General features: G+C 32.5%; 3 protein-coding genes and 3 long non-coding RNA genes across 7 annotated transcripts; 1 reads left to right on the top strand and 5 right to left on the bottom strand.

The window, feature by feature from the left end:
• LOC148180202 (metallophosphoesterase 1-like) lies at positions 1 to 4,152 on the bottom strand. The gene is made up of 6 exons (XM_088034304.1): positions 3,489 to 4,152; positions 3,046 to 3,398; positions 2,833 to 2,999; positions 2,705 to 2,784; positions 2,394 to 2,660; positions 1 to 144 (listed from the first exon to the last, which is right to left on the bottom strand). Exons 1-6 carry the CDS (start codon positions 3,585 to 3,587, stop codon positions 1 to 3), a joined length of 1,110 nt encoding a protein of 369 aa, XP_087890430.1. The 5' UTR covers positions 3,588 to 4,152.
• A 1,948-nt stretch (positions 4,153 to 6,100) lies between these two features.
• On the bottom strand, positions 6,101 to 8,300 carry LOC148180201 (uncharacterized). Its single transcript, XR_015770561.1, has 4 exons — positions 8,081 to 8,300; positions 7,854 to 8,027; positions 7,602 to 7,783; positions 6,101 to 7,540 (listed from the first exon to the last, which is right to left on the bottom strand). It is a non-coding gene; the product is annotated as an uncharacterized LOC148180201 (long non-coding RNA).
• A 6,446-nt stretch (positions 8,301 to 14,746) lies between these two features.
• LOC148180200 (uncharacterized) lies at positions 14,747 to 15,964 on the top strand. Of its 2 annotated transcripts, XR_015771447.1 has the most exons (3): positions 14,820 to 15,423; positions 15,477 to 15,706; positions 15,875 to 15,964. It is a non-coding gene; the product is annotated as an uncharacterized LOC148180200 (long non-coding RNA). The 2 variants fall into 2 exon arrangements; XR_015771442.1 differs by lacking the exon at positions 15,875 to 15,964 and having other exon boundaries at positions 14,747 to 15,423; positions 15,477 to 15,830.
• Positions 15,965 to 15,980: 16 nt separating this feature from the next.
• Positions 15,981 to 16,799, bottom strand: LOC148180199 (uncharacterized). Its single transcript, XR_015771457.1, has 3 exons — positions 16,594 to 16,799; positions 16,116 to 16,540; positions 15,981 to 16,071 (listed from the first exon to the last, which is right to left on the bottom strand). It is a non-coding gene; the product is annotated as an uncharacterized LOC148180199 (long non-coding RNA).
• A 3,972-nt stretch (positions 16,800 to 20,771) lies between these two features.
• LOC148180198 (uncharacterized) lies at positions 20,772 to 21,988 on the bottom strand. Its single transcript, XM_088034185.1, has 2 exons — positions 21,847 to 21,988; positions 20,772 to 21,797 (listed from the first exon to the last, which is right to left on the bottom strand). Exon 2 carries the CDS (start codon positions 21,785 to 21,787, stop codon positions 20,924 to 20,926), a length of 864 nt encoding a protein of 287 aa, XP_087890311.1. The 5' UTR covers positions 21,788 to 21,797; positions 21,847 to 21,988; the 3' UTR covers positions 20,772 to 20,923.
• Positions 21,989 to 25,035: 3,047 nt separating this feature from the next.
• Positions 25,036 to 26,263, bottom strand: LOC148180197 (uncharacterized; the record flags this gene model as incomplete). Its single annotated transcript, XM_088034184.1, has 2 exons — positions 25,036 to 25,313; positions 26,065 to 26,263. Coding segments are annotated over 2 exons (477 nt in total), but the record flags the coding sequence as incomplete, so codon positions are not given.
• Between the last annotated feature and the right edge of the window lie 528 nt (positions 26,264 to 26,791).

Here is a 26,791-nt window from a genome sequence, read left to right as displayed (position 1 = left end):
TCAACTAAATTTGTATTTACACTTTCTTCTGTATATTACCCATATCACTGGTAACGTTACACACAGCACATATAGCCCAACAACGGTGGTCTCCTTCGGCATCTCACATTTTATAAAGGCATAGTTGTTACTAGCAAAAACTCCCTAAAAATTCATATTATTTGACATGATTTATCAACCAACCAGAGGCAGATTTAAAAGAGGGCGCGCAGTGTGAGCCCTTCTTGGGAAACTCTACTTTTACTGTGTTTTTAAATAACACCAAGTTTTAATTCCAAACAATAGAAAACAAAAATGTCGGAATCTGCGCAATATAGAGACGACTTGAAGACAACCAATAGTAAAATCAAAAAGAATCGATAAAAATATAGGAAATCTAAATCAAAATAAAGAAAATACAAAAGAACCTGCAAAGACTCCTAAATAAGATTCGAAATGAATTTAGACAATCTAAGAAAAAATCTTAAGCGAATCCAGAGTTTTTAGGTAAAACTATAGAAAATTTAAACAGAACCGGGAGAAGCTGAAATAAAAATATGACAACAACGTAAGAACAAGAGCAAATTTAAAGATAATTTAGGTTTTAAATAAAATTCTATAGAGAAAACACAAAGTCCAATGCAAATAAATCTGTGAAGACTCTAAACAGAATCTAAGGAAAATAGAAAAAAAATCAAAACAAACCTTTTTAGAGTTTAGAGAATCAAACGAAAAATTTAAAGAGATTCAAGACGATTTGGGATGAATTCAAAGAGAATCTAACAACTTTAAACAGAGTTTTACGAAAGTGTGAAAAAACCCTAGAAGGATTGGAAAACATTTAACTTTTAATCTACAAATCTAGAGTAAAGACATTGTAAGATTTGTATATCTAAAAAGATATTGTAGAGAATCTTAAAAATCCTATAAGAATCGCATTAGAGTATGAGGAATATTCAAAAAGAAAAACTAGGGACTATAAAGATATAATCTAAAAAAATCAAAATAGCAATAATTACAGACAAATCGGAGAAAATCTAAAGAGAATCTTTTGTAAACACGAGAAAAATCTACATAATCGAAAAAATCGACGCAAAGATTAAAAAAAAATAGAAAAAAACTGATACTTAATCAATTTACAGAATACATACCTATTTAGAAAATCCAAAAACAATTTCAAAAAAATTTCAGAGTATCAAAAATAAAACTAGCTAGAGAATCTAAAAAAAATTGAAAGAGAAAATTCAAACAGGACCGAGAAGGCATCTAAAGACTCTTAAAGAGGAAGTATCTAATTTTCCCAGGGCCCAGGGGTGCGATTCTCGAAATCACACTAAAGTTTAGTGCACTAAATTTTTAGTACGAGAAAATCAGTGTGGTATCAAGAATAGTGTATTCTCCAATATCAAACTAAAAAGTGCACTAATATTTTAGTGCGGTCTAAATATTATCATAGCAACATCGCAAAAACAGTTTGTCAGGTTGACTAATCTCAAAAAATTAAATTAATTAAATTAATGTTCAACAAAAATAAATGCAGCTTCAAAGTCCCTCACAAGAAATCACAGCCAAAATTTTATAGTTTTTACTACTTTTTGATACGATTTTTGAGACGTGAAACCATAATCTCATGAGAATATTCTATCGTGGATCCAAAATTTTAGCGCAGGGTACAAAGTATAACTTGCGTGTTATTTAGAAGCAAAAGAAATCATCTATACTTTCTGAACAACTTTTAGTTTTTGTACAAGACAAGTTTATGTCTATGTTTACATGAAAAAATGCCCAATAACTTTGGAGAAAAGAAAAAACATAAAAATACATCAGGCGTGGCAAAACTTAGCTCAAAATTTAAAATAAGACATAATTAAACACCAACAGACTACAGAACGAAATGATCCAGTTAAACAGAATGTGTTAGATTTTAAAGAAATAGTATTTTTCCAATCAGTGGTGTTGCAGAAGAAAAATATCATGATAACACTAAAACCACCGCAATTTTTGGAGTAGGATTTGCATGGTCTTGAAATTAAATGTGTTTTCAGTAAATCGAAAGTTTTACGGAGTTTTCTATCTTCCACATTTTTAAGGAATTTTCTATATATTTTGGTTTCATGTAAATTTGCTGCTTCTACATCTAAGTTAAGACCTTCGTCTAGATTCTTCTTCTAATTTCATTGCTTTATCAAAAATTTTGCCAATCTAAATAAATTAGCATGCAATTTAGTCTACTATCGACCACACTAATAATTTCATACTGAAAATTCAGTACACTAAATGTTCACAGAACGTCGAGAATACACTTTTTCAATTTTCACACTAAATATGGATATTTAGTGCACTAAATCAAATCAGCACATTTCGAGAATCGCACCCTTAATCTTAATCTTAATCCGCCTCTCTAACCAACTTACAAGCCCAAAATTAGGACTATTATTGTTTCTCCAACTAAAACTCGGAATGGTAATTTCCACACCATCACCCACAGGCAACCGTCTTGTACAACCATGATGGGTATGTCCAGAAAATGCAACCCTTGGATTTATCTGATTGAGTAGCTGCATTGTTGCCTCTTTACTTAAACATTCCCATTTTTCTCGAAAACGTTCGTTTTTAATTGATGTGGGGGCTGCATCAAAGTCTTCACACTCTTCATCCGACTTTCTGTAAAGAGGATAATGCTGAAAGTTTTGTGAGTGAAGGCTTGGATTTAGTTTAGATGTACCTGCATTAAAATCGGTTTACTGTAAACTAATTTGTCGTTGGAGTCGCATTTGGTGGTCCCTTTGCTACATTTAAGGATCTCTAGTAGTTTAATTTTAAAATTTTACTTAGAAAAAGTCGGAGATTTACTTTCGATTTTAGTTAGTTGAAGCTCCGCCGGTTTGCATAAGAAGCAGCCATCGCCTTCTAGGGCCATACTGTTGACCAACACGAAATGATTTCCTCTTAGAGATACCATTTGAACTGGTGGAGCCTTGAAAGCCGCTTCAAATCGTTGTTTTGTGAATGGGTTCACTCTGAAACGTTCTAGTTGGTGTAAATCATACAATTTAGACCAATTACCTGTAATGGAAGCCGATATCGTGATTTCCCACCACAACGTGCATCTTTGTACTCTCAGGAACTGCAAAAAGTCTAAAAAACCTTTCCACATAGTTTTTAAATTCCGCTTCGCTACAAAAAGAGCCTTCGTCTGTTAAATCACCCAAAACAAAAACTAATTCAGGTTGTAACAGATTTATCGCAGTCTGGAAAGCTCGATGCATTTGCCATTCTCGTCGTAATTTGTCAAACCAGTGTCCATTTCGAGAACCGAGTAAATGTGTGTCTGTAAGAACCATAATTTTGGCTGGTTTTTCGTTGGTTTTATTAATAGAAAAGTCTTCATTTCTGGGATCTAATTCCGGCCAATCACACTGAAATAAAAGTTCGATACAAACATGAATTTGACGAGAGTAATTTAATGAAATTGGGCAGTGGGTGCGGTTGTGGGACAAATTACTTACGTCGTGAATTACCCAGTAGTAGATTAAGTATTCGCAATAAACAAATAAAGCAATAATAACCAAAAACACTTTGAAGAAAAATCCTACATTTGGCCGCATCTTTTGGTAAATTCAGAAACAGCACATGCTTTTCACTTGTCAAAATAAGCACTGTTTACCTCCCTTTTTAACTGTTAAATGATAAGATGAGGATTATTACATAATGTTGTTTTTCAACATTAACTTCAGTGAAAATTTTTACCTCGAGACACAATTGTTAGATGAGTATTTTTTTCTTAAAATTTGAAAAAAACGTCCGACAGAGGACAGAAGTGAATTATTTAGTTTGTCAACTTCTGTCAACAATGCGTGCAGATTATTTGGATGTATCGCATTTCTACATATGCCACTAGAAATTGTTCGAGAAATATTCGAATTATTAAGACACTCGTTTTAAAAATGATGCATTACTATTAAAATCTAAAATAAAATGATTGTGTCTTCTTCTACGTTGTCAACTTTACAGATTAATGTCTCAAAAAGAAGAAAAAAAGAGAAGATGTAATAGTTATTTGTGTACCAAGGCCAAAAAGTGTGTCTTTTTTGGCCGAGCCGAGCCAGAAAGAAGGCGAGGGCAAAATGGCACTTTTGGCCGTGTTACACACAAGATTTTTTAGGCGACATCATCAAATTTACAAGTTAATTAATTTTTATTTATGATGTATTGATTTAATCATTTATAACAACTGAATAATTGTAAATATTTATGAATCCTATTCATATTTTCATATTTTCTTTACATTTGCAGCTTCGACATGTGTAACTTCACAATTTGGTTTAATGTGCTTTTTGATGTTATTGCAGCAGCACTACTAGACATGTTAATTTTCAATAATTCAACACGTCTTTGTTGCACTTTACAGCAGTTTGTCGATTTCATTTTACCCAAATAATTATAAAATTATAAAATATAAAATTGTCGGTATCTTTATATAATATGTAAAACCATGGGGATAGATGGCGCCACCATAGATCGGCCAAAAATGTTTGCGACCAAAAAAGACTTACATTTAGGCCGCTTTTGGAGCCTAAAAATTCCATTTTCAGTTTAAGTCGCCTAAAAATAGTATTTTTGTGTTGTTATGATCTTCTTCTAATTGTATTCCCGCTCAAATGTTATATTTCTTAATATCTTATCAATTAAAAATAAGTTGTAACAGTACCCTTTATACAGGGTGTTACAGCCATAAAACAATGGTTAATCAACGAAGGTAAACTATTTTGGAATCCGCAATTATTTTTTTAGGCGACTTAAACTAAAAATGGAATTTTTAGGCCTCAAAAGCAGCCTAAAAGTAAGTCTTTTTTGGCCGCAAACATTTTTGGCCGCTCTATGGTGGCGCCATCTACCCATAGTTTTGCATATTACATCAAGATACCGACATTACCCCCAATTTTATAATTATTTGGCTAAAATCAAATCGACAAACTGTTGTAAAGTGTAACAAAAACGTGTTGAATTATTGAAAATGAACATGTTTAGCAGTGCTGCTGCAATAACATCAAAAGGCACATTAAACTTAATTCATACAAATTGTGAAGCTACACATGCTAAAATGGCAATTGTAAATAAAGAAAATATGAACTTTTCTAAAAGATTCATAAATATTTGTTTTCGCTGCAATCAATGGCATCAATAATAGGAAGAAAAAGTACTACATTTTTTTTAAAATAACGAAGAGAAAACATTTTTTATAAATGTTCAAAATGATCCTAATTTTGAATAATACAAACATGTTATTATACCGCCGTAATAACGATAGTCGTGCAGCAAGTATTTTTATTTTCACAATTACAAATCAACTACGCAACTGGTTAAATTAATTAATAAAAAAAAAATTCCTAGGTTGACTTTGCTTCAAAATTCGGTGGTCCTTTGCAAATTGCTATCTGATTGGTTACAAATAAATCCGTCCAGCTTTAAAACAGTTCAAGAAAATTCGAAACTTTACTTTTTAGGGTTGCCTTCATCACCCCTTTCGCTATGGCCGTAACGTTACCTAATTGGGAAAATTGGCGAAGGGTGCGACATCTATTGTCGTTCGTCTAAAACGCCGAAACGGTGAACAACAAAAACGGCCTGTCTTTGAAAAGTTTTTTTTAACCGTTTTCGTTGTTGAATTTTGCAAATTAACAGTTTGAAATACTTTTACTTTGTGTCTAGGCCCTTTCCTCCTTATGACAAAAGTCATTGGTCGTTTTGTTTAGTATTTCAATGGTCAAATGTGTCATTGTTCAAAAGTAAATTGGCAAGAAATGTTAACATAACTAAACGAATCAGGCTCACTGACGCTGTTAAATGTTGAAAGAAGTCTTGTAGTAACAATTTGTTTTCATGAGATACTGAAAATTGCCAGAAACGCACGCACTAAAAATATAAAATTGAAAAAAGCCAAATACAGCTACGTTGATGTTAGTTTATGGATTTTACTTGCAAAAAAATTGTTGGAAAACATTCAATAGCCACAGGTGCATCATTTCCGTGACTATTATATTAAAATGTAACTTTCTTTTAAAGCCAGAGCCGAATTACAGAATCAAATCGTCAAGAACTATTAATCTGAACCGGCATAAGTCCACAACAGCCTTCTTTTAAATGTCTGAAGAATGCTTGTTTTTTTAAGACAATTATCTGCATCGTAGGGCATTTTAAATAAACAAAAATGCAAATTTTTGTTGCTTGTTAGATACTGTTGTTCACCGTTAAAACCGCCATTTTGTAGTTTAGTTGCGCCATCTATTGACACCCGAATAGCCCCCAATAGCCTGTATTTACAGTGACTTTATTCAGAACAGTGGCGACACGAGGCAGTTTAGCTCCGCCCATCCGCCACGATGGAGCTAATTGTTGGCGGGAATTTAAATGTATGTAGTCTTTAAATGCAAAATATCCAACAATACAAGTGCAAAATTAAATCTGCCTCTAAGGGAAATAAAAAGGTTATTGGTTTTCCTAAAAATACATAAAAAAATAGCAACTTAACTTAATAAATATATAAAATAAAACCTCAAATAACATTTGATCAACAGCGATAGTTCACAGCACAAATTAATTTTTAAAGCCATAAATGCAGAGTATTTGATCAGTTTGTGACTGGAAACATTGGAACTTGTGTAATTATGCTATTAGCTAATCATTTGGCGTAATACTTACTCTGCTACATTCCTTTGAATGTAAGGCTTGCTTTTTACTTTTTTGGTCACTTTTGCCCCCGACAAAAATAAAAGTGCGGAAACCGATTGAATCATGATTTTAATATTTTTGAAGTAAAAAATTCACTTCAAAACAGGGGTTCGCTCAATATTTGAATTAGGGGTGATTTTTTTTGAGGTAAAAAAAATGCATTTACGCACACTGGGAAGGGAAGCCAGTAGTGGACTACCCACTAAATCCTGACACCTACATCTTAGCAAACTTAAGCAGTGAATATCCATTAACATCGTTAGGGATTAAGGTCCAAAAATAGATACATTATTAAGTTGCAACAAACTTGTTATTTCATACTGTTTGGTTTTGATTAGCTTTTTCAGACTATTACTATTACCAGTAAGTTTGCTGGTATTAATAAGTATTGTAAAGATAACTTATGTGTTAAACCTTTAACATGTATGAAATTGAACCTTCGTAAAGCTACAAAAAACTACTTTATGACATGACCTGCCACCGATTTGCTAGCATTGTTTTAGTTAAATGTTTATCTATATCTAATTGTTACAAACCTACTAATTAATTTATTTTTTAGTTTGTAACAATTGGGAAGATTAAAAGAAATTTGTAACATTTTTTCAATGTAAAAATCTTTAATAGCAACATTTTGACATTGAATATGATCAATGTACTTTTGGAAGATAGATTCCATTTCTATAAAAAAAACAAAACGTTGCTTCGTTACAAAAAAAATATTCTCTTTCAAACGTTTGATCATTGTGAACTTTGAGAAAGTTCTAAAAATTGGACCTATTTCAAGTGTCTCTACTTGTTCTGAAATTGAAACCTGATGTTCCAGGTTCATCTGTAAAAAATACAAATACATAACTTTGATAACAATTAGATATTAATTACTCAATAACCACCTTCAATTCTCAAATTTTGCTCATGTGGATGACTTGGAGTTTTCATTTTACGTATTTAGGGAGGCTTTCGTGTTCTAGATGTAGTTGAAGTAAAACTGAATAATTGAAGGTACTGCATTTGCTTTCAGTTTTCGTGCCCCATCTACACGTGTTTTCTCCCACATTTCGGGAGCGAAATGAACCTACAATTATTTAGTCATTGTTTAAATTGTCACATGCTGTTGTTAAATAAAGAAAAACAAGAAAGTTTACCTCACACAAACTTAAACTAATCTTTGGTATCCACTTGTCTCGCTTCAGTTTGATGACCCATTCTTTTCGCCTTTTTGGGTCTGTTGGGAAGCGTTTCATCATAAACCTCTTTTTTGCAGAATTGGAACATCGCACAGCAGTGCACATCGCGGCATTTTCGTACAATTAAACTGACTATAAACAAATGAAGTTGCAAACTCATAACCTCTAGTACGTTTTTATACTACCGTTTTAAGCGAAAGGGATGACTTTTCACAAATACACTCACTCGCATGTAATTAATAAGTCTTCAAATTAATGAATTTCGTTCACTCTGCACCGTGACAAACAATAAATAGCTTTAAAATCACACAGAAAGCTTACGGGCGTTCAACGTAAACAACGAGAGTTCGCTCCAAAATGGCGATTTTTACCACGTGACCGTAACAACCAATCAAAAATGACACATTCGCGTGTCGCCACTGTTCTAAATAAAGCCACTGTACCTGTATTGAGAGCGCGCATAAACGCCGGTGGCGTCCTCGTCCGGCAAAACTGTTCTCGTTTTACATATGGAGTGCGGGCACTACCGCCTGTAAAGTATGCAACCGTGCACTATGGAGGATCAACAAACCGTGCCGGTCCATTTAAATACCATTGAAAGCGTTGTTCAGATGCAGTATTTAATTATTTTTGACTGTGTTTTTACTATGGTTGGGTTGAAATCTTTTAATATGTATTATCTATACTGCCATTGAATAGTAATTGTTTATTTTAGAACACTTTTAACGTAATTAGTGGTCCAAAAACGCCAACGAATGACGACTTTCCAAATTTGATATTTTAAAAATCGCAAAAAAAAAGTTACAGGCGTTTGTCACTTGACGATGAAAATTAAAATAAAATTGAAATATCTGGAAATTAGACAAAAAAATAATACAGTGCTTTGTACTTTAAATGAATAAGCTTTTATCTTTCTTAATTTTAAAGAAAAAAATTTTAAATAATAGATTGTCCACGAGTTTTTGAATAAAATGAACTTTTCCTTGGTGTTGGACATCTTCGATTTTTAAGAAAAGTTGCTCACAAGTCATTCCTTACTTAATTTCAACTTAAAATTCTTATTTCAATTTCTTTTAAATATTAAAATCTTTAAATTTAATCGTTAATTATTGATAATGAAATATTAATATTTTGTTTGTTCACATAAATGATTTTGTTTATTTTTGAGTTCGCATAAAATTATACTTAATGGGAACTCAAAATTTAAAGTTGAAAGTGGTTCAAAATTGTGTAAGAGAGCATGGCCAACATTGTTCATATGTAGTAAAAAATTCATGGCTCATTTTGGTTTGCCAATTCTTATTATACAATGTATTATTGTTTAAAACTGTATGTGATAAAATAAACATTATAAATTTTTTGTTTAAAAACTCCTCATTTGGTATAAATGAATTTAAAATTCGATTCTAAGCAACTTCTCTTAAAATACCTAACTTTTAGAAATATTCCTAACGCGAAGTAAATTACAAGAAAATAGCATTATTTAAAAAATCCTAATAGATTGAATTTACCATATCTGCTGTATTTTGTATCGCCATGGATTTTGCAAAGTTGCATAAATATCCCTAAAAAAGAACTTTACGAATTTATCAAAATTCAACTTAATATGCCAAAAATTAATAGAGGTAGCAGCTTGTATTCTGGCTGAAATTAAACATTTACCATTCACTGACCAAAATTATCATTAAGGCAATACATTTTAAGAAGTTACAACCCAACTATAATACAAAAAATAATTAAATACTGCATCTAAACAACGCTTTTAATAGTATTTAAATGGACCGACACGGTTTGTTGATCCTCCACAGTGCAAGGTTGCATACTTTACAGGCGGTAGTGCCCGCACTCCATACACAAGATTATTTTTGTACAGGTTAAAGTTGTTTACAACTCAATAGTGTTGTATTTAAACAACAAATAGTTAAATTCGTAAAATGCAGCCAACGAAAATAGGCTCCGGATGTGTTAGTTTTACAAATTGTTGCATAGTGTGATGTCACAACAATTATTCAAACACCGATAAAAACACAAAATTTTATAGTTTTCCGTATAGACCACATGAACAAGACCGGCGAAAACAATGGATAAATGCTGTTAAGAGAAATACGTAAGTGAAATTTTGAAAAGACGAGTTCAACTAACTTCAATAATTGTTAACATTTATAGGTTCAACAGCAAATGCGCTTGGGCACCCAAACCCTATTCGAGAATTTGCAGTCAGCATAGTAATGTAATGATTAATGTTCCAAAATTTGTAAATTCAAGTCTAATGATGTTGAAAAATCGTTTTTATTTGAATGTGAATATTATGGTAATAATGAAATTGCAACATCATGCAACATATAGTTGTAAATAACAATTTCAAAAGTTACGTAAATAAATGCATTGGTCCAAATAAAGAAAAAGATGTTATGTGAGGCTTTCATGGTTTTTCTTCTACAAAAACTGATGAACAGATAACTAGCTTGAAATACTTGAAATATTTTGTCATTACTAAGTATTACAACACATGGAAATGACAAAATTTGTCTTAAAGATAAGTTATTAATATTTTTAATGAAAATGAAATTTGGAATTTCCTATTCTGCAGTAGGAGTGCTGTTTGGAGTTCATAGATATACTATTCAAAGAATATTCATCGTACTATTGGAGGAACTAGCACAGAAGATAAAAAATTATGTTTTTTGGCCTAGCAGAGAAATTGTGTCAAGAACAATGCCAGAAGTTTTTAAAATCAAATAGCCCAATTGTCGTGTTATCTTTGACTGTTTAGAAATACGAATTCAACAACCAGGACCTGTAGATCATTGCATTTATACTTATTCACATTACAAAGACGCTTTTACTGCTAAATTTTTAATTGGAATAACTCCATGTGGATTCATATCATTTATATCTGATTGTTATGGTGGTCGTTCTAGTGATGGTTTTATAACTAACTCTTGCGGAATCCTAGAACTTTTGGAAAAAAGCCGTTCTTTGTTAACCTACAATAAAACTTCTTTAGAATGTCAGTAACCAAAAAATGTTGTAACAAACCTCAAGTTCCACGGAGTACTTGGCCTTTATAAGTGAAAATTCTGAGAAATTTCGCTCTAAAACGTTAAGGACGTGACCGACTCGAACCAATGCTTTCCCCTTTTCTTCGGTCGTAGTTGTTCGGTGAATAAACTTAACAGTTTCAGATCCAAAATGAAGTTCGATTTCCATACCTAATAAATATCTAAAACACTACTTAAACACCACAAAAACACACAATCACAAAAACATTACAATCGTACACCAACCAGTGACGATTTAATATGTAAATATTTCAGCTGTCACTTGTAAGGGGCGCTATATTTAAAATCCGCGCGCTCCCAATAGTTGAATTTGTAGGTGAAGTATAGAATTCCCAGTGGAATAAGGTTATATGGCCTCCATAAACCTATTTAACTTCGTTTAAGAGGTAGCCACCCACCATAATTTGTACCATTGTTAAAATGATGCTTGTAAATCAAAGACCTGCTGTAAACCGGGGAAACAGCCACATATAAACTAGATAGCCAGGCAAAAATTTTTAATTTATGTTGGGGTAGTTTGGATAATTTCGCCTATTGAAAGAGAAATGACTCCACAACAATAGCGTAAACAATATAACCTTAGGAAACTGGGAATACTTATAATTACCATCAGCGTGCACCCAAGGTTTCGTGGATCACAGAGATCGCATGGGTATAGTTCAGCCAAGTTGGTCTGAGCCACCATAAAATCATAAAAATTGGATGGCAACCGCAACCGGACAGTTTGCGATATTTTGTCATTTATGACAACACATCTGGCCTGTTTAGGGATGCTGTTTTTATCGCAGGGTGCAAACTTGAGCAAATAAACCCTCATTATGTGCACTTGAGAATCTTTTGAAGCTGTCTCGTTGCGGTAGCCCGCAAATTTTTATGCTTTTATGGTAGCTCAGACCAACTTGGCTGAACTATACAATGGAGACTTGAAGAGGATGTAGCATTTCTCCATCACAATGCAAAACAGATGGCGGGTAATCGAACGGAATTACAAGAAATTTATTGACAACAATAAAAAAACGGAGAGAAGGGGAAAATATTCTGAATATACTGAGGAAATGGAGGATAATCCCCATATTTAGCCGTCTCTCCTGTTGGACGTATGCAACAAATGATAGGGGAACCACGACAACTTGCGAGGGAAGAATTTTGTATTATGACAGAGGAACCAACTTAAAGCAGAACTCAAAATAAAGCGTAAAAAACAAAGGAAATTGTGTCAATTCATTTTACACGAAATAAAAATAGAAGGTTTCAATTGTTATAAAAAAAAATTAAAAAATGACACCGAAAAAAACGAAACTTAAGATGGAAAAATCGAGACAAAGAAAAGGAAGAAATTGTCTCATAGAAGAAAGAAACAGATTAATGAGAATCCAAGTTGAGAAATCAGCTTTTTTTGTATCTTTTGCTTCTTTACATATTTTACCTTTATTTAATTTTACCTTTATTTTGCTGCAAGTTTTATTTTTTTGATTGTTTTTTTCACTTGTGACCGGTGTCCGGAAAATCATGATACAGTATGATGGACAATCCCAAAGATCACCCGAAAAATGTTAAAACAAATCCAAATCTTCAATTTTTCGAGATATGATGGATTGAAGACTAAAAGTTATGCCAAAATTAACGATTTCTGTGCAATAATTTTACGTTCGAATGAATTTGTTACTTATATGTCATACCAATTGATAGTGTGGCCCCCATTTTAGTGTTAACTAGTATACATGAATGACCAGTGTATTGTATTGTGTTAGTAAAATTCATTAAAGTTGGTATTAATTGGGGTGTTTTGAAGAAGAGGGGGATATCGTGTCAAACGTCAATATGTCAAAATGAATTTGTTTACACTAACCTACAAACTTAAATTTATGAACTTTGCTGGCTCTTAAAAACTGCACTGTAAGTTGAAAGTAGTTGGCAAAACACTAAAAAAAGAGATACCGGTCCTTTCTTACACTGGACCGGTGCGTAAGTTGCTATTGAAGTGCGAAGTCTTCAATAGCAGCTTGATGGTTACATCCGTTACATCTAATACGAAGAGGTCGCCCTAAACTTATCCATAGGCTTTTTGGGGCAAGATTATATCAGATTAATGATTTCAAGATTACATTATATCATTTTGTACATCAATGCAGAAAGAGTAACGTGTGTGAAGAAACTTTTGGATTCCTTTAGAGTTTGACATAAGTAGGGCATTTGGTCCTAAAGTTAATAATGTGTGCTGAATTTACGCAAATGCAGTACAGTTGCAAACATTCATGAAGCAAAATCAGACAGTTTCCAACTAGAGTGGTTAAGGTTAGAGCTAATTTATCAAATTTTGAATTTACTACTTCTTTGTGGACGAGTAGGCCAAAATTTCGGTTAAGATTTCATTCTAGTTTCACTTGCATCACTTCTCTTGTCCTCTTTAATCCTTTAATTAGGTGATTAAACATTCGTGTTTCAAAAACACAATAGTAAACTGCTAGTCGGCGAGATTCTATTACTTCACTGTTAATAACAAACAAAGAAACCACTTATTTAAAAACCATCACAATTTTTAATGCAATAACCTCATATTTTCGGAAGAATTCAACAGTTTTTAATGTTATTCCAACGCGAAATGTAAATGTCTCATCAATGTTTACAAATTTTGACGTTCCTGTCAAAATGCTGCCATGCATGTCGGCAACTTTTGGTGTTTAAAAATATCCCTATCAAGTACATTCCTCGACACAGTTTTTGGGTACAGTCCCAAATTTTGGGCCAGGATCAACCTTTGGACCTCACTAAGGTTTGATATAAAATATAAATGATATTTTGTGCAAAGGGATGGTGGAAAAAAAATCGGAAAAATCTTGTGAGAACTGCCTGAAAACTGTTAACAAGATTTTTGAATCAACAATGTCGATCAGTGTGGCATCGTTCACATATGTAGTTACATTACTCGCTTATGAGTCGACCTGACCATCGCCGACTTCATCTTATACCAAGCCTGTTCAATTTTGATTTCTCCCCTTTGCAAAAAGTTCCCTCAAGGTCATCGCCGTACATACACCTCATTTATTTTGAATACCACATTTCAAGGTCATTATTCGTCCAAATTTTGGGACTGTACACGAAATTTGACAGAATTTATGTATTTTGTTGTACTGTGAAAGGGTAGTTTTACGACTGTATGTTGGCACTGGTGTTGTCATCATCTTGTCATCAGATGACAGACACTTGACAGAAATAATAACAACGATGAAGTTTATCAATTTTCGATGAATTGCATTACAAATAAAGTGTTATTGCTTTTTATTCCATTGTGATTAAAAGTTTAGGACTTTAACCTCACAACAAACTAGGTAGACGAGACATTTATTAAGGATACAAATGTAGTGGTGCTATTGTTTACAACGAACAGTTTGAAATGTGATAATGCCTGTTAATACAAATTAGGAAGTTCTGAATTTTGACAAAAACTTGAATAGGTGCATAGTTTTTTGTTAAACCTAGAAAGTGTAAAGTAGCTCGATATACGACATGTATATCATTATCACTTAAGCAAGTTCTTCTAGTTCGTTGTTCGTATTAATCGCATGAATCGAATGAAGATAGTACCAGCAGTACCTTGGTCGTAATTTCAAAAAACAGTCCTCGTTTTTGTAAAAAACATCGCCAGAGTCAATAGATGATATAAACTTCAACTTCCTAAATATTGGAAACTAATTTGAACTTGTCACTGATTGCTGACAATAATGTGTTCAGTACAACAATAAAAAAGAATGAAAAATAATGCTTTTCTTTAGGCGCACGTGCCTTGACTTTTTCTACTTTTTTCCACTTGTAGTGAAACTCCGGATGTAGAAAGGCTCTACCGTGGATTGTTTTTGAACCAACTTATCAGAGTGTATACGCGAAGTCTACGTGAAATTACATAAAATTAAAAACTTTTCAGGTTATAGTAAACAAATTTGTTTTGACAGTGCCCCACTCTACCCTACTTTAAACGTATTGCCAACGGCCGCTAATTACCCTAAAGTCTACATACACTGCGCGCTCACATACACCTTCCGCCACTAAAATTTGCACGGAGGTATAGGTTCTTAACAAGGTAAGGTCACTAGATCAAATTGTCTGTTTTATAAGGTACCGCTGTTAGTTTTCAGTGCGCAATTCAAGAGAGACAGACATAGTCCATAAATCAATGGGTTAGAACGAGACGCAAGATTCTAGGGAATTGTCATAAAATTGTTGACGTAAAATTTGTCATTGACAAAATGTAAGGTTATCTTAAATTTATTTGTTTAAAATACACTTAAATAAACCGTGGGTACAAAAAGAAAATTGGTTCCAACATTATAACAGACTATGTGAATACGTAAGAGGTGAGCGAACCGACATTAGAACCAATTCCATTTTAGCACGTTAAGGAGGTGCAACACTCAGAAACGGTCTCGGACTTCAAGCACTGTCTTTTCTAATCTCCAACGATTCGACTTGTATGCAGTAACGCCCTAATTAGAATATGCTATTAGCACTTATTATATTGTAGCTTCTCCCGACGATGTAGTAACAATGATGAGATGTTAAAGTAACTGAGAGAAAGCATTGCACAAATGGAAGTAGCAAGTACATGAGCAGAAAATGAAGTACATGAGATATTTTAAAGGGGCTATTAAGAAAAAAGAATTTACAAGTTTGAAGAAGTAGACATGTTTAAGACCTTGAATGAGTTTATGCAAAACAACTGCAACAAAATGAATATCAAGAACAAATATTAAGGTTATGTTAAAATTATTTACTTAAATCACCCTGAAATACAAAATTACATCTATTTTTAACACTACAGGAGACCATTTGAATGCGTTTAAGGACCTTCGTAGGCCACATTAAACTATAGAACCAGTTTTGCATATCTTATGTATATTTCCTGTCCCATTGCATTTTCAGTTTTCACATTCATTATGAGGAAGTAGCAGCGCCTTCAAACCAACCATCTTCTGCCGCTGATGTTGAAAGCGATGGTGTGTCTTCCTCATGTGACTGTGTATCTGCACTGTTCAAGTGATGAGTGCAATGACTGTGTCTTGTCCACCTGCTAGTTTATGAGGCCCCGCTGTTACATTAAGGATAGCAGTCAGTTGGTCCTACAACACATTTTGAGAACGTTTACCGTTGAGGCCGATATTACACTTTACAATATCATTGCTTGTGTTTTAGGCATTTGAAATAATATTTCTGTCCATAACGCAGGTTTTGTGATGTACCACATGTGAGTGGTCTTCCTTCTTCCATTTTCTTGCCCATAGATTTGATTTTCAACTCATATTAACAATAAGATGAACGAGTTATTCGCCTGAATGCAAGAAGTTCATGTTGGTATTGGGGCTATTGAAACACAAAAGCGATTGAAGACAAATTTGGGGAACATTATTTAAATTTAGTTCACGGAATTCGTAAACTAACAGGTACAAAATTCCATAATCTTATAAGAAGTACTCAAGGGTTCATATACAAAAACCAACTTTAGTATTCCTCCAATACGTACTGCTTAACCAATGTCACAATGATTGTCGGCTTCGATAGGGCTTCCATCTACCTTCTATTTGGAGTTTTCTGAAATTTGTGGAAAGTCGTCGTACATAAAACGTCAAATAGTATTTACTTACGGCGGAGGAAACAAATACACCATAACGATTCGTGTTGAGAAATCGCACATTCAAACCATTTTATTACAAACGATATTTGACAAGAATTGACAGTTCATAAAGCAATGTGTCCACACAAACAACATTTAAATTTAGTGCGCATGTAGAGATAAACAGAAGATATCGTTGTCTTTCTTTTTGTCACTAACAGCGGTACCTTATAAAACAGACAATTTGATCTAGTGACCTTATAACAAGGAGTACGCCAGCGACCCCAACGACGAAAAAACGTATCAAATTCTGGTGATAATTCTTTCATTTTGGTGACATTTCCGTCACTTTGAAAGTTGAACTGATGATAGGCATCGCCGACTCCATCTTATACCAAGCCTGTTCAATTTTGATTTCTCCCCTTTGCAAAAAGTTCCCTCAAGGTCATCGCCGTACATACGCCAGCGACCCCAACGACGAGAAAACGTATCAAATTCTGGTGATAATTCTTTCATTTTGGTGACATTTCCGTCACTTTGAAGGTTGAAGTGATGATAGGTTAGGTATGTCGGGTAAATTCATCAAAAATTACGGCGTCTGGAATGCAAGGAAAGCGATTTCTCTGAACTTCCATAAAGAAAACAGATAATTCTCTTCGCGGAAACGGCTACTAATCAGAAATATATAATTAAAAATCAAAAAATGCGAGAACTGTGTTTCAAGAAATTGTCGAGAGTGGCGCTAGTGTACGCACGCCTCACGTACTCATGGCCTACTTCGCGGGAACAGATCTCGGAAGCTATTGAACAGGCTTGGTATAAGATGGAGTCGGCGATGTGATAGGTTAGGTATGTCGGGTAAATTCATCAAAAATTACGGCATCTGGAATGCAAGGAAAGCGATTTCTCCGAACTTCCATAAAGAAAACAGATCATTCTCTTCGCGGAAACGGCTACTAATCAGAAATATATAATTAAAAATCAAAAAATGCCCGAACTGTGTTTCAAGAAATTGTCGAGAGTGGCGCTAGCGTACGCACGCCTCATGGCCTACTTCGCGGGAACAGATCTCAGAACAAGGCACGGGCACTCCATAGGATGAACTTTTCAGCTACATTACCTCCATCTATAAAAATCGGGCCTTAACATAAATTATTGTTTCCAGCTTCTGATCTAGGTGGCGCTTGGTATTTTAATTCAAGCGCAGCAGTCGTTGACAGATTCTTGGAATTCAAATTTGTGCAGAGTCTGCAAATTTGCACTTGCATTTTGTTTTGCACTTTCGTTAAGAGTGTTTTCCGAATTTCCTTGTGTATTTTCTTAATTTCGTTTTAGTTTAGTGTTTAATGTAGTGATAAGGTTGTGTAGTGTAAATAATTAGTAGTTTAATTACCCAAGTTAACATTATAATGTTGTTTGTGAAAATGACTACAGGAGGAACAGGGTGTTGTGTTCCTGGGTGTGGTGATAATATGTCCAAAAAGTAAGACTGAAAATCATTTTAATATATTACGATCTAATATGAACCAATATTTTCAGAGTACGCAGAAATGTTACTAATATTGCTTCAGCGGATTAACAATTCCAGGATCGGCGATTCTACCAAAAACTCCAAGTTTGCTTGGGACATTTTGATTGAAAGTGGTTTTATGGAAGCACACTGAAAATTTTTCCACTGTCTGCTTTAAATTTGGCCTGGTAAATAATTGTTAACTTGGGTTGATTGTGGTCAATCCTTACGAATGATCTTACACAGATAGTGTATTTGTATACATGTAAATATTGTTAAATTTATATGGAGTACCAGCGTGTACCTCCATTTTTCACATATTTTAGTTTATGCTTTTCTTTTTAAATGTATACGTTGGGAGATTTAATTGAATTTGATACATTTTTCCAACATACAATTTTTCCTTTAAAACATGAAGTGGATTTTATTATTCAACATTTTCTCTTAGTTGTTGAAAACGTGTTTGTTTAGTAATTAATTGATTAATCATCATATTTTGAGTTTATCATTGTATAGTTTGAACCATATGATCTTGAATTAGGTATTGAAAATTGGGATGTGTTAATACAGTTATCATAACTCATTGTTTCCAGTACTTGTTATTGCGTTTATTGCTTTTTAATATACACTTTTATTTTATATTTTGTTTTGTTTTAATTTCTATCAAATCCATAAAAAGAAAAAATAGCAAAGATAAAAACCTATTCTTAAAATAGCAAAGACAAAAACCAATGTTTTAGTTAGCAAAGACAAACACCACATTTGGTGTGGTTGTTGTCTAGACTCTTCAAAATAGTACGGCCCGATTTTTATAGAATGCGCTAGTTTCGGTAACAAAATGAGAGTGAAAGAGTCGGCTATCTATACTCTAACTAATCTAAGTCTCAGAAGCTATTGAACAGGCTTGGTATAAGATGGAGTCGGCGATGACCTGACTAACGCCAATAATACAACAGCAACGTTACTAAGGTTTTTGAATACTGGAAATTTAATTTATGGGGGGAGCAGTTCAGCACAGTTGCCATTTTTCTAATTTTATTTTGGCCCAACTACGAAAACACCCCTTTCAAGGTGGTGCCCCACTTTCCGGACACCCGTACTTACAGAGAAAGAATCGTCAGTTCAAAAGCTTAAAAAAATATATAAACTATTAATAACATGGAACAAATTTAAGATAAAAAAATCTTAGACCTTCAAAAAAAAGTTTAAATGCTATACAGGGTCTGGCATCACTTGTGTCCACCTCTAAAATCGTCTTTAATTTTAAAGATAAAATTTTGAAAATTTACATAGGCTTACAGTTGACAAAGCTCTAGAAGCTGACGCAAAAATTTGTTTTTATCACTTCTAGTTTTAGCGTCGCGACGCCTTAAAAATGTAATTTTTAGATAATTGTGATTTAAATTTTTTTCAATATAAATGTGTAAAAAATATGTCAACTGTTATTTTAGATTCAATGCAAATTGTCTTCAAAATTTGAGAACAAAATCCTGTTTTATCAAGTTAGTTTCCAATTTCATTACGTCAAAATTGAGAACTACGTTTACACCCATCTGTCAACTCTTGTGTCACAAATGACATCTATCCTTTGGCTCGATGTAGATTGTAAAATTTGATTGTAAAAGTCTTACTTGCTAAAATTGTCGCTTTGTCGATGTTAATTAACGATTTATGGTGTCCATAAAGTGCAACATGCCCGTGTTAATAAAAATTAACCTTTATAAATTTTGGTGTAAACGTAGTTTGCCACCGCGCTGTCAATTTTGAAAACTAACTTGAGAAAACAGCGTTTTTTTCGCAAATTTTAAACACAATTTGCATTAGATTTAAAATAAAACTCAGATATTTGTATCACAGTTATGATGAAAAAAAACCGAATATTTCCGCAAAAACTCAAAAATCGCTAAAAATTATTTTTCTTAGGCGTCACGACGCCAACGAAACCGTGATAAAAAACAAATTTTTTTGTCAGCTTCTAGAGATTTGTCAACTATGAGCGTATGCAAAGTTTCAAAATTTTATCTTTAAAATTAAAGACGATTTTAGGGGTGAACACAAGTGTTGCCCGACCCTGTATAAAAATAACTCAAAATCAAAGAGTGTTGGTTTTAGAGCAAGAGCTGAAGAAAGCAAGACTCCGATTAAAAAGTTTAAAACACTTAGAACTTGACTACCAGAACCTAAGTAAATACCTGAATCCTGGAAAGGTTTAAGCGTAGGTCTTCTACAACATAAGAAAAAAATACCCAAATCAAAGCGCAAAACTTTATTTTTCACACATACTATTATCCATTTCCAACATTGAACATCTAAGAATCCAAGTATCTATGTATCTATGTATCTAAGTATCTATGTATCTATGTATCTAACTATCTATGTATCTAAGTATCTAAATATCTAAGTATCTAAGTTCTACATTCATTTGTTAATTAATTACGTTAATTTTTATACGTCCCTACTACATTACATTGCACCCAAAAAATCTAATTATTAGAATGTTTGTTTTAATGTGTTGTGATAAGAATGATTCTGATTTGGTATTTATGTGACAGTTGTTACAATAAAACCAGTGAGCTTCAACGCCATTTAAATACTCTTTTACATATATTACATAAAAACTATTGAATTTCAGGATGATTTAAATGTTTCATTTTCATGTGACCATTAATTTGTTAAAGAGGATCTAACTTTTATTTCTCTTGTGACGGGCCAAATTACCTTTTAATTTAGCTTTTAAGGATTTCTCACATGAAAACAACTGAATTTCAGATTCACTTAAATGCTTGCTTTTCATATGATTTTCCAAGTTTCCTTTAAATTTAGACTTAAAGTCACATTTCTCGCATGAAAACTATTCAATTTCAGAGTTACTTGAATGTTGGCTTTTCATGTGACTTGCCAAATTTCCCTTAAATTTAGCTTTAAAGTCACATATATTACATGGAAACCATTGAATTTCAGAGTGACTTAAATGTTTATTTATCATGTGACTTTCCAAATTTCCTTTAGATTTCGCTTTAAAGTCACATATCTCACATGAAAACCATTGAATTTTAGAATGTCTTAAATGTCTATTTTTCATGTGACTTTCCAAATTTCCTTTAGATTTCGCTTTAAAGTCACATTTCTCACATGAAAACCATTGAATTTTAGAACGTCTTAAATGTCTATTTTTTATGTGACTTTCCAAATTTCCTTTAAATTTCGCTTTAAAGTCACATTTTTTACATGAAAACCAATGAATTTCAGAGCGACTTGAATGTTTATTAATCATGTGACTTTTCAAATTTCCTTCAAATTTCGCTTTAAAGTCACATTCATCACATGAAAACCATTGAATTTTAGAATGACTTAAATGTTTATTTATCATGTGACTTTCTAGATTTCCTTTAAATTTCGCTTTAAAGTCACATTTTTTACATGAAAACCAATGAATTTTAGAATGACTTAAATGTTTATTTATCTTGTGACTTTCCAAATTTCCTTTAGTTTTCGCTTTGAAGTCACATTTTTTACATGAAAACCATTTAATTTTAGAACGACTTAAATGTTTATTTTTCATGTGAATTTCCAAGTTTCCTTGAAATTTCGTTTTAAACTCACATTTATCACATGGAAATTGAATTTCAGAGTGACTTGTAACACTCGATTTTGCGTGGATGTCTTCTGCTTGGTTCTTGAGACTTGACCGTAGAGTACATTTACGGGCCAACATTTCTGTTATCCTGTTAAAACAAATCTAAATAATGTTCGAAGTTTGTGTAAAAAACTTACCAAAGAGAGAAGACGAACAATGAACGTGCTTTTTACGTGAGTAAAATGAACATAACCTCGAGTTATGATAAACGCGGGAAACAAGAACGCTTGCCCACTCTCTGACCACGAACTTCATGTTGAACTCTTATTGGATAATATTAACAAATTATAATGCGCCATTTTTAAAATAATTGTTAAAAGTGAGACGATTTAAGTAGACTACACTTAAACCTATAATGCCATTATGGTTTTGCCTTGATAAATGGTTTACAGCAATACAAAAGACAAAGAGCTTATTTATAACGAAGCTTCAAAAATAATGTTAAGCAAAATTAAGGATTACACATTAAATAAACCATTTTGAACCTCAAAACAACTTAAATGTTTCGTTTTTATGCGATTATAAGCTCGTATAAGGTAAAAATTAAAAAAAAAAGTCGGAAGACTCAAACAAAACCTAACATAACAAAACAAAAAAATTAGTAATGCGAATCTCCAAGAATTTTTGAGCCTGATAGCACCGAACTTTAGGTTTAAGGCGGCGATTTACCCAGAGCATTCTAGGTTTGCTGTGTCGTTTCTCTGCTGTAATCTTATAGTGTTACACACACATCCATCCCTTCCACGAAATTCAAGGACAGGGTGATGCTTTCGGACATATCGGCAGTACACTAACCATTTCAGACTCGGCAAACGAAGCGTTTTTAGCATAGCATTTTATTAGTTGGACAGCTCAGAAGAAGAAGAAATAATGATAAAAAATAATAATATAAAAATAAAAACAAAAAATACAAAAGCAACAACAAACCAATTATTTATAAAACAAAAAACAAACAAACATAAAATTAGCCGAAATTATTAAAACAAAGGCATTCCTTTGTCGCAACGCGAATTTACAAGCTCGGGTACCAAATTGGTTCAAGTAATGTTAAAAACTACAGTGAAACCTGTATAAAAAGGAATTGCAATCCGATGTTTATATACGTTTAAGCAGTTTTCCGTTTTATACCATTTTTTTTTCAAAGCATTGTCATGTCTTCCGCAAAAAATTTCCAGCCAACAGTTTGAAGTTTAAAATTTTGATGTTCAAAACGTTTGGCGATAAATTTGATTTGCGATTATAAATGTAGACCTGATACATATAACTATTTTAATTACTTCTTCGTTCACAAATTTTCCGTAATAATTTTTCGTTAAACTGATTTTTATTTTTTTTTTTTCATATTTAAATTGAGTTATTAATTGTTAAACACTGAAATTATCACATTCTTGAACTCGGTGTAACTCTATTTATTCTTTTAAAGTGAACATGTTTTTGTCCATCCATTCATTGCCCTGAATTCTCAATATCTAAATTTTTATTTGGAAGTAAAATTTTTGTTAGTTATAATAAAAAAATATATAACCTAAAACCTCAGCTGAAGTACAATACGAGGTAAACAATATAAACAAGACAGTCGGCGTGTGACTTGTTTTCTAAACAATTCCCAATTGTTTCTAAGAAAATTTAAAAGAGTAAACAAAAGATTTCCCTTTTAAATATGCAATTGCGTAAATTCTGCTGCTTTTTTTAAAGGTTTCAGGTCTTTAAAATAGTCAATTTTGTAAAAATCCAAACAGTTTTACAATAAATATTTAAAATAATAAAATAAGTTATAGTAAATACAGACTTAACATAGAAACCGATCTAAGAGCCAAAAATGTGAAAAATTAGATGATGTAATAAAATAATTCTAAATAATATCGCCCATATTTGATAAAAAAAACTTTCAATCCCTTAATAAATTAAAATTGCAAGGCAGGAAATATGTAACGAATACCGGAAAGAAGGTAAAAGAAGAAAAACTAAGTGGAATGTGGGATGTATTTGTCAAGTGTTGTATGCCCTCGTTCTAAAGAATTCAATCTGTAAATAAAAATTTGCTTCTTATCTAACTGGACTGTGAATGAACCGAACAACAAGCAGAAAAATTTGATGATGTCTAAATTCATAGTAAATCATACATAAAGCAAAGAGAAATCATTTTTGTTGTTCCTGACACTTTGGCCAATGGTTAATCTTCAACAAAGACCTTTTTACATCAAGTAATCTCTTCAAATTTTGACACAACGTGAAAGTTATCCTATCATATCTGTTTCAATTTATTATAATTGTTAAAAGTGTTATAGGTGTATTGTAAATGTGCGCTAGCATTGGGACAATTGAATATAAACAACCAATAAAAATGCAAGCAAAATAACAATCTTCAGCAGGTTTTACCATTTTTTAAGCCTGCCAACAAAGACTTTTTTAAATAAACTTTTAAAAAATTAGTTATTATTTTTACGATTTTTTAATAAAATTTAATAAAATTATTGATTAATTTGTATTGGTGAATATCTCATTATTTATAAATTATATCATGGCGCTTAGAACGATTTTTGAATTTCAACGTCAATAATTTTTTTCTCATTTGTCAAGAAGACAATATTTCAGAACTCTCAATATCAAATTGCAAGTCAAATATGTGACTTGCTGCTGAGTCCGTTATTTATGTTAGGTATGTCAAGTCTTTAAATTTGAATGGACATCGAGTCGATTTCGAGACCAAATGGGCAAAGAAAAGAAAGTTAGTCGTTTATTATCGTACAATTTCGTTCAGCTCACTTCTCGGACACATGTTATTTTTTCCCCCACCATCATGGTCACAGAGGGTTGGTTTCAACCTAAGATGTACGCAATTTATCCACAATTTGGGCGATGCAGGCTTCATGTAAATTAGATCCTACATGATTATAAAAGAATTAACAGTGGAACGAACATGATTTTCTTCTTGTTAAAGAATGGTTCTGTGTCGGGACGAAGAGCTTTTTACAAAAAAAATGTTATTTCCTGAGATATTTAGTTCTAAACTTGGCCAAATTTAACGATTTTCAACATTTTTTTTTTCATACTGTCATTACTTTTTTTCAAAAAAACTCAACGTCCCGACATTAATTACTATCTTAACTGCAGTTTCACAAAATTTGAACTGATTTTTTTCATAGACAACGGAGTAATATCGAATTTTGTGAGGCCTGAAAACATACATTTTTCTGGAGGTAAATCGCCGCCTTAAGAAGTTGAAAACTTGAAAACACGGGAACATTAATATTTAAATCCTAGAGATAGTTAAGTAAACGTTTCCTGCAACGAAAATAAAACTATCAAATATAAAATACAAAACTTTATTTTTCACACAATTCTCCAGTTACAAATTTTATTAATAAATTAACTAATGAAGTTTGATTTAGATTTGACTTTAAACTCACATAAACTACATGCAAACGGTTGAATTTAAGGGTGATGAAATGTTTCCTTTTCATGTGTTTAGATAAATTTGATTTAGATTTCGTTTTATACTCGCAATTATTACATGTAAACCATTGGATTTTAAAGTACCTTAAATTATTCATTTTCACGTGAGTCTTGAAGTTTGACGTGTATTTAGTTTTAAACTCACATTAATCACATGCAAACCACAGAATTTCAGAGTGACTTAAATGTTCCCTTTTCATATGAAATGTTAAGTTTGATTCACATTTTGTCGTAAAGTTGTATTTATCACAGTAAACATTTGAAATTTGCTGTGAATGTTTACTTTCGACGTATTTTTTTTTAAATTTTCACAATGATCAACACCATTTGATGAACAACTGTTTAACAAATCGTCGGTTAAGAGTGTTAACTCCAGTAAGGCAAATTTTACAGGAGGTAAAAAAAACTTCAGAATTTAATTAAAAATAGGTTTAAAAAGGAACGGGTTAATACTATTCGGTTGCCAATTATACATAGCAATAATTTAAAAATAACTCCCAAATTAATACTTTATAGCATTGTATAATTGGAGATAACAGGCGACCTTTCTATAATTTCTTAAAATTTAGGAGTTAGCAGGTTTTCTGAATATAAAAGCGATAAATAAAAATAACTTCAAATATTTACTGAGCAACGACGTTTTATTAGTTGTATAGGGAAAATTTAATAATAGGAGTAGTAATAATTACTTAATTTAAAATGAATGTCTTGTAATAATTATTATTAACCGTTACAGAAAAAAATATTTATGTCACGTCATAAACAAATCAATATTAAGACGTAGAGTCAAATATTGAGTAAAATGTTTTTCGCAGCGATGCGCAACATCATTTAAAATTAAAATAGACGAAAATTCCAAACATGACCAAAAGTGGAGTTAGCAAGTTAACACACTTAACCGACGATATGTTTAAGCCAGTTTAGTAGAGAGGACTTTTGAAAATTGCAGCCTCTACAGGTGTAACTTTGCAGTTCTCTTGAGTCTTCCTTGTTGAGATGGAATTCTAAAAAATGCTTCTTATTAAAGCTCATACTAGAGTCTGTTGTAAAGTTGGAGTTTTTACAACAATACAGTTCTACAGAATTTCCACAACTGAACCATTAGTCTCCTTTGAGGATGGTGGTACCCTATGTCATCCACCCTTGAAACCTTTGAAGTTGAAATTTGTACTTCTCGAGATGTCCTTAGGGCTCTTATACTTTTCGAGCAAACAAACTTACCTAAGAAAGATTAAAAATCAATGGGCCTTTTACGTGAACAAAATAAACATACGTGTCATAACCTCAATTTATGATTAACGCGGGAATTGAGACCGTGCATGTCAATTTTAGGGTTCTTGCTATTGGCTAAAACGTGCTTACGATCATGAAAGCGTCTTTTTTAAAATTGTTAAAAGTAAGAACCAAAAACTACTCGAAATGTTGCTGAAATTATTTAACGTTTATTTCAGCCCTGAAAACGTTTATTTCTACGAAGAAACTTGGAATTTTCGAATTCCACCTTGCAACACACTTGTGGGACATCACCGGAGCAAGGATAGTTAATACAAAACCTTGTTGTTAGAGAGAGATGAGAGACAAATGGATAAATCACGTGTTCATGGTAATAGTGTTTCGCGCATTTCA

The sequence above is a fragment of the Gnatocerus cornutus genome, chromosome 1 (assembly GCF_029298725.1).
Source record: "Gnatocerus cornutus isolate USDA-ARS CGAHR chromosome 1, icGnaCorn1.1, whole genome shotgun sequence".
NCBI classification, from domain to species: domain Eukaryota; kingdom Metazoa; phylum Arthropoda; class Insecta; order Coleoptera; family Tenebrionidae; genus Gnatocerus; species Gnatocerus cornutus.
Note: the sequence above shows the minus strand (reverse complement) of the source record. Positions and strands in the feature narration are given on the sequence as shown.